At 48.3% G+C, this 16,248-nt stretch overlaps 3 protein-coding genes across 4 annotated transcripts in view; all 3 read right to left on the reverse strand.

Annotated features, from left to right (window-relative positions):
• Nucleotides 1–16,248, reverse strand: part of LOC132871002 (zinc finger protein 501-like) — a 144,156-nt gene that overhangs the window by 94,649 nt on the left and 33,259 nt on the right. The gene's annotated exons all lie outside the window — the stretch shown is intronic.
• Nucleotides 1,767–16,248, reverse strand: part of LOC132870982 (uncharacterized) — a 45,220-nt gene continuing 30,738 nt past the window's right edge. The window contains exon 3 of the transcript XR_009651238.1: nucleotides 1,767–2,453. The gene's annotated coding sequence lies outside the window, so the exon portion shown is untranslated. The remainder of the gene's footprint in view (nucleotides 2,454–16,248) is intronic.
• LOC132871018 (histone H1-like) lies at nucleotides 6,807–12,452 on the reverse strand. 2 transcript variants are annotated; one of them, XM_060905180.1, is made up of 3 exons: nucleotides 7,759–12,452; nucleotides 7,472–7,620; nucleotides 6,807–7,289 (listed from the first exon to the last, which is right to left on the reverse strand). In XM_060905180.1, exon 1 carries the CDS (start codon nucleotides 8,974–8,976, stop codon nucleotides 8,272–8,274), a length of 705 nt encoding a protein of 234 aa, XP_060761163.1. In that variant the 5' UTR covers nucleotides 8,977–12,452; the 3' UTR covers nucleotides 6,807–7,289; nucleotides 7,472–7,620; nucleotides 7,759–8,271. The 2 variants fall into 2 exon arrangements, with proteins under 2 accessions (XP_060761163.1, XP_060761162.1); XM_060905179.1 differs by having other exon boundaries at nucleotides 7,472–12,452.

Here is a 16,248-nt window from a genome sequence, read left to right on the forward strand (position 1 = left end):
CCTCAGCCACCGCCAGCAGGCGTCCTGGAGCTGCTGGCCAAATGCGAATGGCCGGCCGACTTCCTCCAAGCGCAGTGCGCGGAAGCGTTGGTGCTGCTGTTCTGGGGTGCGCCCTACGCGCTGGAGGACGGCCCGGCGGAGGTCCGCATAGGCCAGCCGGCGGTCGGCGGGGAGCTGTAGCGCGGCCAGCTGTGCTTCTCCTGTGAGCAGGGGGAGGAGGCGCGCCGCGCGCTGCTCCATCGGCCACCCCGAGGCTTCGGCGACCTGCTCAAAGAGCGTGATGAACGCCTCGGGGTCATCCTGCGGGCCCATCTTGGTGACGGTGAGGGGAGACGGGCCCGCGGTAGGAGCGCTGGTGGGGCCCGTGGTAGGAGCGCTGGTGGGCCCTGCCGACGCGAGGAGGTGCTGGAACGCCTGGCGATCTTCTTGTTGGGCCAACACCAGGGCCTCGAACCGCTCTTCTTGCTCCTTTCGGAGGGTGAGTAGCGCCTGGTGCTGGCTTTGCTGGGCCGTGGCGAGGGCGTGGATCAGTTCAGCGAATGGGGAGGACTCCATGGGGCTGTGAGGCTGTTGTGCTCTAGGTCCCGGGTTTCAGCACCACTGTAATGGTTCGGCGTTCGTGGGTGGAGCACAGAGGACGGCAGGACAGAGATCAGGTTTGACAGTGCGTTTATTGCTAGACTTTTCAGTTTAACAATCATTCATTCACTCAAACAGACACACACACACACACAACCGGCATCTGGTTCAGGGATGAGCTCCTGTGCTCTCGCTCTCCCTCCTTAAGTAGGGCGCGGTCACTGGGAAGACACAAACACAGGTTAATTGCTCTCAGGTGTAGTGATTTTGCCACTCACCTTCCCTGACTCCGCCCTCCTGTCACAGACCGGCGCTTGACCACGCCCCCGCTGCCACAACGAGTATGAAGAACTTCAAATGTATTAAATTTATAACCAGGTTTTTGTGTTACACCTAGATAATCATTAGAAACAACCGCAATGCCTCCTCCTCTGCCAGTTAGATGAGGCTGGTGTATATAACTATATCCAGGAGGACTCGCTTCATTTAATGCTATATATTCATTTGGCTTAATCCATGTTTCAGTTAAACACAGTACATTAAACTCCTTATCAGTAATGAGTTCATTAACGATTAGTGCTTTAGATGTCAGAGATCTAATATTTAATAGCCCCACCTTTAGATCAAATGTGCTGGCAGCAGCTGTACAGTCAGTATGATCTAATTTTATATTGATTAGGTTACTGGAACAAAAACTCTGAATATTTCTACCTTTTTGTTGAGCTCAGGGAACAGACACTGTCTCGATGTAGTGGACCCTGAGTGACGACTCTGTGCAGCTAGCAGACAGTCGGTTTAGCCTGTTCGTCTGCTCCCTGGCCTTGGTTCTGGATTGTCAGAAATTAACTAGGTCTGTTCCGAGACTATGACCTATGCTGCAGGAAATGAGAGCAGCACCTTCCCGAGTGGGATGGATACCTTCCCACCCTAACAGGCCAGCAGTGCCCTCAAAATTAGCCCAATTATTTATAAAGCCCACACTGTTTTGAGAGCACCACCTAGACAGCCAGCAGTTCAGCAACCATAACCTGCTGTAAGCTACATTGCCACGCCGCATTGGGATGGGGCCAGAGCATACTACAGCATCGGACATCACCTACGCTATTTTAAACACCTCTACAAAGTTACTCTTAGTAACCTCAGACTGACGAAGGCGTATATCATTAGCTCCTGCATGGATAGCTATCTTTGAGAACCTGTGCTTGCCTAGGACCCTAAGATTACCTGCTATTCCTCCACCCTGGCTCCCAGTATACACCTGACTAAAGCTGCTGGTGCCCCTAAAGGCTGAGCTAATTTCACGTGCCGTATGATAGAGTCCCCTATAACCAGAGCTCTTTCAGGTTTCTCAGTGGGTGCATCACTAAGGAGAGCAAACCTGTTTGACATGTGACGCGGAGAGAAGTGGTGCTCCCCTGGGCGAGCCTCAGTGGTAGCTTTGGCTCTACTCTTATGCCGCCGAGGTGTCATCCATTCGCCCTGCTGTAAGGGCTCTAATGCTGGAGTTGGGGGATTACTAACTCCACCTAGGACATCCAGACTTTCCTCTACAGAAACTACACTATTCTCACACTCACTGACCTTCTCTAAAGCCTGGACATGCACTTCTAGCAGTGTAATCTTCTTCATCAGAGAGCTAACTAATCTGCACTTATCACAAATAAGGCTATTGCTAGCGATGGAGGAAGAATGACTAAACATCCTACACTCAGCACACTGAACAGGCTGAAGGTGTGCCATGATGAAAAGATTCATGTACCTTAATCAAAGATCTGTTGATATTAAAGCAGATCCGATGTGGATGGCCTCCGCTTGTGGTCTTTACGCAGGAGGAGAAAAAAAAGAAAAAGAAAGCTTCCGGTCTCTGTGTTCTTCTGACAAAAGAAAAAAAAGGAAAGCGAAAGTGGAAAGTACAACAAGGAAAGCAACAGTACAATAAAAATGAAGATGATACTGGAAAATTATTTGGAGAAATTTTTTTTAGAAGATTAGTAATTAATGCCAACACTCGCAGGAAAAAAGGACTCGTCGCAAACAACTCAGGAACCAGGAAGTGCGTAGCAAAACCGTTCCTGCATCCTAGCCACAAAATTCAGTGACTGAAGTTTACAAATGAACATCTAAATAAGCCTGATGCATTTTGGATGCATTGTGGACTGATGAAATCAAAATAGAACTTTTTGGCCACAATGTGCAAAGGTATTTTTGGAGAAAAAAGGGTGCGAAATTCCAGGAAAAGAACACCTCTCCAACTCTGAAGCATGGGTGTGGATCGATCATGCTTTGGGGTTGTGTTGCAGCCAGTGGCACAGGGCACATTTCATTGGTCAAGGGAAGCATGGATTTGAATAAATATCAGCAAATTCTGGAAGCAAACATCACACCATCTATTAAAAGTTGAAGTTAAAAAGAGGATGGGTCCTACAATAAGACAATGATCCAAAACACACCTCAAAATCTATAATGGAATACTTCAAGAGGCACAAGCTGAAGGTTTTGCCATGGCCCTCACAGTCCCCTGACCTAAACAGCATTGAAAATCTGTGGCTAGATCTCAAAAGAGCAGTGCATGCAAGACGGCCCAAGAAACTTGTAGAACTGGAAGCCTTTTGCAAGGACAAATGTGTGAAAATCCCCCAGCTAAGAAATGAAAGATTATTAGCTGGCTACAAAAAGTGTTTACAAGCTGTGATACTTACCAAAGGGGGTGTTACTAAGTACTAACCATGCAGGGTTCCCAAAGTTTTGCTTCAGGCCCTTTTCCTTTTTTGTCATTTTGAAAATGTAAAAGATGAAAATAAAAAATTGTTTTTGCTTAAAATATAAAGAGAATGAGTCACTTTATGCCTTTTGAAGATCATTTCATCTTCAGGGGCGGCACGGTGGTGTAGTGGTTAGCGCTGTCGCCTCACAGCAAGAAGGTCCTGGGTTCGAGCCCCGGGGCCGGCGAGGGCCTTTCTGTGCGGAGTTTGCATGTTCTCCCCGTGTCCGCGTGGGTTTCCTCCGGGTGCTCCGGTTTCCCCCATAGTCCAAAGACATGCAGGTTAGGTTAACTGGTGACTCTAAATTGACCGTAGGTGTGAATGTGAGTGTGAATGGTTGTCTGTGTCTATGTGTCAGCCCTGTGATGACCTGGCGACTTGTCCAGGGTGTACCCCGCCTTTCGCCCATAGTCAGCTGGGATAGGCTCCAGCTTGCCTGCGACCCTGTAGAAGGATAAAGCGGCTAGAGATAATGAGATGAGATGAGATTTCATCTTCAACTTGCTTAACTATTCACAGTAACAGCAATTTTGACCAGGGGTGCACACACTTTTGCATACCACTGTAAATATAAATATAAATGTACAGGAATTACAGGGTATGGAATTGTCATGCTTCACCCCGGACATCCACTCCGGAGATTATGGATCTCTCATGCCAGCGCCGGTCCGGATCCAGGCCAGGAATTCCCTGTCACCCATATTCAGGTCCTGGTTTTCACTGCTGTGTATAAATAAGCTGTTCTCAGACTCTGTTTTTGCCAGAACATCTCATTTGTTTTCCCTAGCCGTTTCTGTGCCTTAATGCTTTTTTTCTTTCTCTCCAGTGGTTTTCCCTTGTTCATGTTTTTTTGCACTAGCTTTTTCTCATTTATGTTTTTTTTGCACTAGCATTTTTTCTTGTTCATGTTTTTTTGCACTAGTGTTTTTCTTGTCCTTGTCTGCCTTATTTGTTTTGTCAAGTTGTTGTCTCCTTTTTTACATGGACTATTTTTGCTACTTTTTTCCTGGATTAAAACCACCTCATTTATTGGATTACTGTCTGAGTCGTGTTCTGCTTTTGGATCCTATCTCACCACACCTCCACCACCCCTAACAGGAATGGTATAATGATATGATAGACATTTACAGTATGTTCAAAATGTGCAATATGAATGAACTGGAGTGCAATGGTATGATATATATATTTCCAGTACATACAAAACACGACATGAATAAACAGTAGTGCAAATTGTGATAGTGCAATGCAGTCAGTTCAAGTCAATTCAGTTTGTTGAGGGGGGGTGTTGTTGAGTTTGTGTGTGGGACTGTGAGGGGGTGGAATTCAGCAGTGAGACAGCTGAAGGAAAAAAAAAATATTCCTGAACCTGGTGGTTTTGGTCCGAAGGCTCCTGTAGCACCTTCCAGAGGGCAGGAGAGTGAACAGTTTGTGTGCTGTATGGCAGGAGTCTTTGATGTATATGGCTCTCCTGCGACATCACTTCCTGTTCATGTTATCCGAACACCCTCCTGTAACCATTTTGAAGAGCAGGAATCAATTCCACTAAAGCAATCAGCAGCATCTTACATCAAGAGTGAATATGGAATACTACTCTTTGACCGAAAACATGGGTGGCTCTTAAAGGTCAACTAAGTTAAAAAAATTAGCTTTCATAATATGTTTATTCTTACCTAAAAACACAAAACCCGACTTGGAAGTAAAGCAAGAAAGTTGTTCTTCTCAAAATCGTATATTTTTAGTGAAGTTACAAAATATCCCTTTCTGATTGGACAACAGGTGATGACGTATGTTTCAGAATACAATGCAGAAAGTACCAGAAGTAGTCCCTGCAGTTTTTGTGGAAATGATCGATAAGGATCGAAATAAAAGGGACACATTGTGTTGTGCATTGTTTTCCATTGTGTCACGAAAGGTGTAGGCCTGTGTAGCAAATAAGATGTTATTTCAACGCCCTGATTTGTAGGTTGACTATTTTCATTCGGTGACACAGGTGCACATGCTCTGCCTGTGCGTCAATGCCGACTGCCATCGAATCAGTGTGCTGCAGAGAGATCCCCGAAGTGGCTGCAAAAATACAAGCCTACAATGAGCAACAGAATGCACAACTAGAGTGCATCACGTCTCACCCAGGCGGCACGGTGGTGTAGTGGTTAGCGCTGTCGCATCACAGCAAGAAGGTCCTGGGTTCGAGCCCCGGGGCCGGCGAGGGCCTTTCTGTGTGGAGTTTGCATGTTCTCCCCGTGTCCGCGTGGGTTTCCTCCAGGTGCTCCGGTTTCCCCCACAGTCCAAAGACATGCAGGTTAGGTTAACTGGTGACTCTAAATTGACCGTAGGTGTGAATGTGAGTGTGAATGGTTGTCTGTGTCTATGTGTCAGCCCTGTGATGACCTGGCGACTTGTCCAGGGTGTACCCCGCCTTTCGCCCATAGTCAGCTGGGATAGGCTCCAGCTTGCCTGCGACCCTGTAGAAGGATAAAGCGGCTAGAGATAATGAGATGAGATGAGATGTCTCACCCAGGCTTTCAAACAGTCTGCCTGGATAGATGGATACTGGAGACAGCACACTACCAGTATGTGCAGCACTATGGTGGGCAGTGTTCGAACTATGCTGATATTTTAGGGGGGTCCCTTTTTTTCCCTTGGGGGGGGTGGTGCTTGCGCTTGTCTCAGAGCGCAGATCTCCAAACACATGAGAAGCCTATCTTACACACATATCACGCGGACTCCACACCTCCACACACGCATCGCGTCTGAAGTCATAACTCATCAGGGGAAATCGTGTCCACATTGGCATGCTCAAAAAACAACCTCGCGTCAACAATGATACCACACGCAAGAAAAAAAAACAAAACAGTCAGGCTACTCAACACATCTGATCCACAGCAGCACCAAAGCATCACTGGAAATCATGTCAACAACCAATCTTCCACAACACTTCGGATATGCAAATGCTTCCTGTTACACACGATTGCTATGTCAATAAACATCATTTTGCCAATATTTTAGAGACCCCCCCAACATTTCCCAAATCATGTTTTCAAGGGATCTCATGTCTGTTTCAGGGGATCTCGGATCCCCCGAGTACCCCCGTAGTTCGAACGGTAATGGTGGGCATGCAAGGCAGGATCCATCTGAAAATGAGTGAGTTGTCCCTCTAGAATTCTGATTGGTAACAAAAGTGCCGAGATTTCATGTATTGCTGCAGCTAAAGTCATCACTACTGTAGTAAAATAATAATAATAAAACCACACACAAAGTAAATTCACAAAGTACATTGAATTTACAGGAAATTCAGACATACTGCATATCGGCAGCTGGCTAGATGGTGCTGGGAGTACCTAGGCCATCATGTTCGCGTTCCACTGCCATCCTGTGCAGTCACAAAGATCCGGGAGACATTCCCATCCACTGAATATACAGGTTTCCAGGATGTGGTGTAATGTGGCAAATAAAGACATTTGAATGTATACTTGAATCAGATTTATTTGTTCTAATGCATTTGTTAACCCTATAACAAAGACAAACCAGAGGTCCAAAGACCTGGGAAAAGGATTCACACAGCAATCCTTCCCAATCCAGTGTGGATACATTATATGTCCATAATCAACACTAACACTTGCCTGAAATAACCTCAGCAATGATAACAAAAAAAATAAATAATAATAATAAATATGTATGGTGTTGAAACAGAACTGAAAAAGTTTTCAAAGACCCAAAAAGGCACAAGATCACACATGACACACATTTGCCCATCAAAAGTTTCTCTGATGTGTACATACAGCACAATACAATCATTTTTTGGAAAATCAGCTGTGATGGCATCGGATTATCTCCTCTTTGGGGGGGTACACATGGCCCTGCTCAAAGGTGGTGGTGATGGCTGCCTCTCTGGTGGTGAAGTGTCAAAGTCTTGCTCCGATACATCAGCCATGAGTTCCTCATCATAGGCTACACACATTAAAAAAACGTGTCAAACATTCAAAAGAAGATTACTGCTTTTAGTTTTGGTGGGCTGTCTGTTTTGTAACACTAGGTAAAACATTTTACAAATCAGTGCAAAGCCAATATGTGACAAATGTATGGGGGAAATCACAACCTACATAACGTGACATTTTCCACCTTTGACTTACAGTAGTTGCATGGTTCTTTGACTGGCTTAGCTGAAGCACTTCCTGGCTTGTACTTTGGTTTTCAAATACTATAGCGTAGGTCCCCTTTACTTGTCCTTGCCTGCTCTCTGTCACTGTTTGCGTTGTAGTGTAGTGCTGCCAAATGAATCCTGAGATAGAAATGATAGGAAAGAAACAATGATTTTGTTGATGCTGTTAATATTGATACTGAATGTGATGTTATCTATTATCAGCATGAAAACAGCAACATTCTGAGTTATCAAGATTAGCGAGAGGTATGAACTTACCTGCTGAGGATGCCATGATATCTGTACGACTTCATTTTTGGCACAAATTTTTTGATGGTCTCATCTTTGGGGAAGTGATGAAAGCTTACCCTGTCTTTATATGTATTGCCACAACCTGCGATTATACACCGAGTAGGCATGGCTGGGGACTGTAGGCAAAAACTCTGGACTCAGTCTTTGTAAGTAACTAAATCAACTCAAATTACTTTCAGCACTTCAGTCCAGGTGCAACGACTATGCCACCGTGTTATTCTGAAACATACGTCACGAGGTCGCGTGACCTATCTCGTGCTCGTAAGTTTATTTTTTGAAGGGTGGAGCTTTGGGTCCTGAAAAGCAGATGAAATACCGCTTTCCAGCAATTAGTGCACATTCACAAAATCACGCTCAGAAATGTAAGGTATCTCTCTGGATATGTGAAAACACATTTGGATCACTGTGGAATTTTGCTTTTTTAACTTGGTTGACCTTTAAAAGAGCCATTTAGGGAAAGAAAATATTAAACAAACATGTTTACTTCTTTTTGGGGGCTGCCTTTTTCGCCTTGGCCGTTTTGGGCTTTGTGGCATTGGACTTATCAATTTTTGTCTTTTTTGAGATCTTGGCAGCCTTTTTGGGGGCTGGTAGATTTTTTTTTGCCTTCTTCGGGCTCTTGGTGGCTTTCTTGGTGGTGGCAGGGGGCTTCTTTGCCTTCTTAGGAGACTTCTTGGTGGTGACAGTGGGTTTCTTAGCCACAGTGGGTTTTTTGGCGGCTGCCTTTTTGGCTTTGGGCGCGGCTTCCTTGGTGGGATTCTGGCCTTCGGTCTGCTTCCTGTTCAGCTTGAAAGAGCCAGATGCACCGGTCCCTCTGGTCTGCACCAGGATGCCTTTTGCCACAAGGTTCCTGGTGGCAATTTTGACGTGGTGGTTCTTCTCCACATCGTATCTGGCGGCCTGCAAAGTTTTCTTCAAGGCAGACAGGGACATGCTGTTCCTCTCCTTGGATGAAGAAACTGCTTTGATGAGGAGCTCGCCAATGCTCGGGCCTGATTTTTTGGTCCTTGAAGCTGCTTTCTTTTTGGGTACTTTGCCCGGCAAGGCGGTGGCGGGAGCAACTTCTGTCAACTGTCTTGGAGCTAAGTAGAGGAAGTGAGTGAAACGCTGTGTGTAAGACGGAGAAACCTCCCTCCCCTCGTCCCGGGGGGGGGGGGGGGGGGGGCTGGTCTTAAAAGCAGTCATGAGAATGTTTTAGACTCAACTGTGCTGCCGCTGAGTGACTGCACTTCCATGAAACACTCGCAGTTGTGTTTTCTCATGGCATTTCTTGGTGAAAATAAAATTTGCAAGACAATATCCAAAGCAATCAAGCACACATTTAGAGAGAAAAGGCTTTCACTTTTCTTCCAAGCTCCAGTATGCCCAGGTACAGACCGAGCATCTCGCACAGTGGCCTAAAAGAGCAAGGTGCACCAGTGGTTCGAGCTGGAAGGCTATGCATTTTGTGCTATATCGTGTGAAAACGGGCTAAAAAATTGGTGCGGCCATATTAAGCACTCTGGGCCGAGTTGAAGGAGAGCCCTGTCAATGACCTTGATGTATTTCCACTGTCAGAGTGTAGTGTGTAGTTTTTGAAGCAGAGCCTCTTTTGTGCTATGTAAAGCACAACTTTGGAGTGAGTGTGTGCACCTTTGTGTCAGGTATGTATCCCTATGTGGCTGAGTTGTTGTGTGTTGGATTTGGTAGAATTTTATACGTCAGCGTGAAGACTACTAGTAGTACTACTAGTATTTGTGCCCTAGCATGTGACTCCCGCAATGCAACTCCCAACTTCTTTGCCATCGTCTGGTCTTCGACACCCGTCTGGTGCTCGAACTTGGGACGGCTCTCCTCATACATCACCCCATCCTCTTCTGCTCCTGGTACTCCAGGTGTGCCTCTTTGCTGCCTGAGTGGCCTGCACCTGTTTGACATTGTCTTCATCGCACAGGCCTTGGGCCTCAGTAGAATCCTAATGAATGAATGAATGAATGAACCCTTCATTATCACTGTACCAGTGAAATTGACCATCAACCTGTCCTTACATACATACATACACATAATTGACAGAAGGGGAGTAGACAGGACAGGAAAACAGGGAAAAAAGAAAATTACAGAGTAACAAAAGGAAAGGCGAGGAGAAAAAAAGTGACCCCCACCCTATGCTCCTGTGAGGAGTACAGTGTGGGAGCATTAAAAAAAACCTCAGCACATAAGCACAAAAAAAACCCACAAGTATACTTTACAACATGAAAACCACATAAGCACAAAACAGCACAAGTACACTGTAGGACTTTGAGCAGATGGGTGGAGCACAGAAGTACGGCAGGCCAGAACTGAGTTTCAAAAAGCTCTTTATTTTCAGCTTTTCAATCTCCCAGTCACACATACACACACATCAGTCATCTGGTTGGGGAGAGAGCTCCCTTCCTCTGCTCTCTCTCTTGTTATATAGGGCACAGTCACTGGGGAAGATGCACAAACATAGGTTAACTCACATCAGGTGCAGTGATTCTGCCACTTACCTTCCCTGACTCCACCCTCCAGTCACAGACCGATGCTTGACCATGCCCCTGCTGACACATACTCCCACTGCCCAACTCAGGCCAGGCAGCCGTCCAGCCTGCAGCCGACTCCCCCCCCCCTTGATGGGAGAGGAAGTCCGCCACGACCATCTGCGCCCCCGGCCTGTGGATCACCTTGAAGTTAAAGGGCTGGAGTGCCAGATACCAACGGGTGATCCATGCGTTGGCATCCTTCATGCGGTGTAGCCACTGGAGGGGCACGTAGTCCAAACAGAGGGTGAAAGGGCGTCTCAGCAGGTAGTAGCGGAGGGCGAGGACCGCCCACTTGATGGCTAGGCACTCTTTCTCTATTGTGCTGTAGCACCCCTCATGCACTGACAGCTTTCTGCTGATGTACAGTATGGGGCGATCCTCCCCCTCCACCTCCTAGGACAGAACAGCCCCCAGCCCTCTGTCTGACGTGTCCGTCTGCAACATAAAGGGAGAGAAAAGTCAGGGGAGTGTAACAGTGGCCCCCCACACAGTGCAGCCTTCACCTCAGAGAAAGCCCGCTGGCATTGCTCCGTCCACTGGACCGGATCTGGTGCCCCCTTTTTAGTGAGATCAGTCAGCGGGCTGGTGACGTCCGAATAATTAGGTATAAACCTACAATAGTAGCCAGCCAGCCCCAGGAACTGTCTCACCCCCTTTTTGGTCTTGGGCCTCGGGCAGGCCGCTGCGGTCTTATTAATTTGGGGATGCACCTGCCCATTGCCCAAGTGGAAGCCCAGATACCGTACTTCCACCCGCCCAATCGCACATTTCTTCGGGTTCGCCGTGAGACCCGCTCACCTCAGCGACCAAGGATGGCCCTCAGGTGTTGCAGATGCCGCGGCCAGTCATTACTATAGATTATAATGTTGTCTAAGTATGCGGCCGCATAGGTGGCATGGGGGCAGAGGACCCTGTCCATAAGCTACTGGAACGTAGCGGGCACCCCACACAGCCCAAAAGGAAGTGTGACAAATTGATGTAAGCCAAACGATGTGGAAAAGGCCATTTTTTCTTGGGATAGTGGAGTCAAGGGGATCTGCCAATAACCCTTTGTCAAATCCAGTGTCGAATAAAAGTGAGCCGTGCCTAGTTGATCCAGCAACTCGTCAATACGAGCCATTGGGTACGCATCGAATTTAGACACCGCATTGACTTTTCTATAGTCCACACAGAACCGGACCGACCACTCAGCCTTGGGAACCAAGACCACTGGGCTGCTCCAGTCACTGTGGGACTCCTCGACGATGCCCATGTCGAGCATGGCCTCGAGTTCTTCCCGAACCACCTTTTTATTGTGTTCGGGTAGCCTGTAAGGGCGGCTGCGCACTACCACCCCCAGGGGTGTCTCAGTGTGGTGTTCTATGAGGCGGGTGTGGCCGGGCAGGAGCAAGAACACGTCCGAAAATTTGGTCTGCAACTGGGCAACCTCTGTGAGCTGGGTTGGGGAGAGGTGGTCTCCACAGGGGACCAGAGAGGTAAGCGATGTCAATGTTCCCTTTTGAACCTCTGGCCCCAGCTCCACCTTCTCCGGAACCAATGACACCAACGCCACGGGGACCTCCTCGTTCCAGAGTTTGAGCAGATTGAGGTGGTAAAGCTGTAGCACCCCACCCCTGTCCGTTCGCCTCACCTCATAGTCAACGTGCCCGACTTGCCGTGTGACCGCAAAGGGTCCTTGCCACTTGGCAATCAATTTGGAGCTCGACGTGGGCAACAGTATGAGTACTTTATCTCCCGGTGCGAACTCCCTAAGGCGCATACCCCTGTTGTACAGGTGGATTTGCCATTCTTGGGCAAATCTTGGATTAGGTGTGTGAGTGTGGGGAGTTTTGCGCGCAGGTTGATAATGTATTGAATTTCATTTTTGCTCGGTGAAGGCCCCTTCTCCCAATTTTCCCACAGTACATCTAGGTTGCCACGTGGCTTACGCCCATATAATAATTCAAACAGGAAGAACCCCGTGGAGGCTTGTGGGACCTCTCACACTGCAAATAACAGGGGTTCAAGCCATTTATCCCAATTGCGAGCGTTCTCGTGTACAAACTTTTTAATTATACAGTGGGGCAAAAAAGTATTTAGTCAGCCACCAATTGTGCAAGTTCTCCCACTAAAAAAAGATGAGAGAGGCCTGTAATTTTCATCATAGGTACACTTCAACTATGAGACAGAATGGGGGGAAAGAATCCAGGAAATCACATTGTTGGATTTTTCATGAATTAATTGGTAAATTCCTCTGTAAAATAAATATTTGGTCACCTACAAACAAGCAAGATTTCTGGCTCTCACAGACCTGTAAATTTTTCTTTAAGAGGCTCCTCTGTCCTCCACTCGTTACCTATATTAATGGCACCTGTTTGAACTCATTATCAGTATAAAAGACACCTGTCCACAACCTCAAACAGTCACACTCCAAACTCCACTATGGCCAAGACCAAAGAGCTGTCAAAGGACACCAGAAACAAAATTGTAGACCTGCACCAGGCTGGGAAGACTGAATCTGCAATAGGTAAGCAGCTTGGTGTGAAGAAATCAACTGTGGGAGCAATTATTAGAAAATGGAAGACATACAAGACCACTGATAATCTCCCTCGATCTGGGGCTCCATGCAAGATCTCACCCCATGGGGTCAAAATGATCACAAGAACGGTGAGCAAAAATCCCAGAACCACACGAGGGGACCTAGTGAATGACCTGCAGAGAGCTGGGACCAAAGTAACAAAGGCTACCATCAGTAACACACTATGCCACCAGGGACTCAAATCCTGCAGTGCCAGACGTGTCCCTCTGCTTCAGCCAGTACATGTCGAGGCTTGTCTGAAGTTTGCTAGAGAGCATTTGGATGATCCAGAAGAGGATTGGGAGAATGTCATATGGTCAGATGAAACTAAAATAGAACTTTTTGGTAAAAACTCAACTTGTCGTGTTTGGAGGAGAAAGAATGCTGAGTTGCCTCCAAAGAACACCATACCTACTGTGAAGCATGGGGGTGGAAACATCACGCTTTGGGGCTGTTTTTATGCAAAGGGACCAGGACGACTGATCCGTGTAAAGGAAAGAATGAATGGGGCCATGTATTGTGAGATTTTGAGTGAAAACCTCCTTCCATCAGCAAGGGCATAGAAGATGAAACGTGGCTGGGTCTTTCAGCATGACAATGATCCCAAACTCACTGCCCGGGCAACGAAGGAGTGGCTTCGTAAGAAGTATTTCAAGGTCCTGGAGTGGCCTAGCCAGTCTCCAGATCTCAACCCCATAGAAAATCTTTGGAGGGAGTTGAAAGTCCATGTTCCCAGCGACAGCCCCAAAACATCACTGCTCTAGAGGAGATCTGCATGGAGGAATGGGCCAAATTACCAGCAACAGTGTGTGAAAACCTTGTGAAGACTTACAGAAAATGTTTGACCTCTGTCATTGCCAACAAAGGGTATATAACAAAGTATTGAGATGAACTTTTGTTATTGACCAAATATTTATTTTCCACCATAATTTGCAAATAAATTCTTTAAAAATCAGACAATGTGATTTTCTGGATTTTTTTTCTCATTTTGTCTCTCATAGTTGAGGTATACCTATGATGAAAATTACAGGCCTCTCTCATCTTGTTAAGTGGGAGAACCTGCACAATTGGTGACTGACTAAATACTTTTTTGCCCCACTGTATTCCTGAGAGTGCGATTGAACCGTTCGACTAAACTGTCCATTTGTGGGTGATAAACGCTGGTGCAGATTGGCTTAATTCCCAGTAACCCATACAGTTCACGCAGTGTGCATGACATAAATGAAGTGCCTTGATCAGTCAGAATCTCTTTGGGGATTCCAATTCGGGAGATGACGTGGAAGAGTGCTTCCGCAATACTACGTGCTGAGATATTGCGAAGAGGCACTTTTTCTGGGTATCGCATTGCATAGTCCACCAGAGCTAAAATAAAGCGATACCCTCGTGTTGACCGATCTAAATGCCCGATGAGATCCATCCCAATTCTTTCGAACGGGGTCTCGATTAATGGCAGAGGGCACAAAGGCGCTTTTGGAATGGCCCTGGATTTACTAACTGGCATTCACGGCACGCCGTACACCACCTACGGACATTGCCACGAATCCCTGGCCAATAGAACCGGGCCATTATTCGGGCTAGTGTCTTATCCTGCCCCAAGTGTCCAGCCATGGGATTAAAGTGAGCCGCCTGGAATATCAATTCCCGGTGGCTCTTTGGGATCAAAAGTTGTGTGATCGGCTCCTTAGTCTGAGTGTCCTGCGTCACTCGGTATAGCCTATCATTAATAATGGAGAAATAGGGGAAGGACGGGGTGGTGTTTGGCTGGAGCGTTTGACCATCGATTACTCTCACTTGGTCAAACGGATGCTGCAGAGTCTCGTCTCGTGACTGCTCTAACGGGAAATCCGCGAGGGATTTCCCGAGAGAGGGAGGAGGAGCCTGCTGCTCCTCACTCTGACGCGGAGATGACGTAGACGGCTCTGTGACAGCTGCTCCCGCCAATGCCACACCGGGACCTCCCCCTGCTGAACTACGGCAGGACCCACTCTTCACTAAATGAGTCGTTAACTCCCGAAATCCCATCCCCAAAATTATCGAGTGGGTAAGGCGAGGATTAACCGCCACCTTTCCACTAAATTTTTCCCCTCGAAATAGAATATGGACCAACACTAAAGGGTAGTTGTGAACATCCCCATGCACACACAACACCTTCACCAATTGTGCTCCCCCCAATATCTCGTCTTGCACCAGGCTTTGGTGCCTTGAGATCTGATTACAGCCGGAGTCCACCAAAGCCTGATACATATCCCCTTGGACACTCACCGGTATGCGATACGCTCTGGCCAGATCGAGGGTGGTTCCTTTGCACGTCGGGGATCCGGACCACCATGCCCACCTCCATTGCCAAGCACTGATGCTGGAGGTGCCCCGGTTCCCCGCAGCACCAGCAAACCGGCCCTGGGGGGGGGGGAGACAGACATGGAAGCGGGAAACAGGAAGACACCGCGGGTGTGGCGGGCCGGCTGGGGTGGAGCCGGCCCCCGCCTCCGCGGTGGGGGAACGGAGAGAGGATGAGACAAAGAAGGGGAGGGAGAGAGAGAGGAGGAGATCTGCGATCCTGCCGTTTGAACAGCCGCCAAATGATCCTCCGCCAACTCGATGGCCTGATCCAGCGATGCCAGGCGATGGCACTGGACCCACTCCGCGGTCCCTTCGGAAAGTCAGCCGACGAACTGCTCCAGTACCACCAGATCGACGATTCCCTCGGTGTCGCGGTTGTCAGCCCTCAGCCACCGCCACCAGGCGTTCAGGAATTGCTGGCCAAACATGAATGGCCGGCCGACCTCCTCTAGGCATAGAGCGCGAAAGCGCTGGCGTTGTTGTTCAGGGGGCGCCCCACATGCTGGAGGACAGCCCGGCGCAGGTCTGCGTAGACCACCCAGCTGTCGGCGGGGAACTGTAGCATGGCCAGCTGCGCCCCGCCCGTTAGCAGGGGGAGGAGGTGCGCCGCACCTCGTTCCACCAGCCAGCCCCAGGCCTCTGCTGCTTGCTCGAAGAGCGCTAGGAAGGCCTCGGGGTCGTTGTGCGGGCCCATCTTTATTAGGGTGAGGTGGGGAGGGCCCACGGCGGTGGAGGTAGTGGACCCCGCCGACGCGAGGAGGTGCCGGAACGCCTGACGATCTTCCTGTTGCGCCAGCACCAGGGCCTCGAACCTTTGTGCTTGCTCCTTTCGGAGGGCGACCAGCACCTGTGGCTGGCTCTGTTGGGCTGTGGCGAGGGCGTGGATCAGGTCCGCAAAGGGGGAGGATTCCATGAGGCTGTTCTCCTCTGTGCTCCTCCTGGGTTTCGGCACCACTGAAGGACTTTGAGTGGGTGGGTGGAGCACAGAAGTACGGCAGGCCAGAACTGAGTTTCAAAAAG

Source organism: Neoarius graeffei, chromosome 22, assembly GCF_027579695.1.
Source record: "Neoarius graeffei isolate fNeoGra1 chromosome 22, fNeoGra1.pri, whole genome shotgun sequence".
NCBI classification, from domain to species: domain Eukaryota; kingdom Metazoa; phylum Chordata; class Actinopteri; order Siluriformes; family Ariidae; genus Neoarius; species Neoarius graeffei.

Excerpts from the sequence above, each read along its gene's own strand:
- LOC132871018 (XM_060905180.1), bottom strand. The coding sequence starts at position 8,976 with ATGACTGCTTTTAAGACCAGCCCCCCCCCCCCCCCCCCCCGGGACGAG.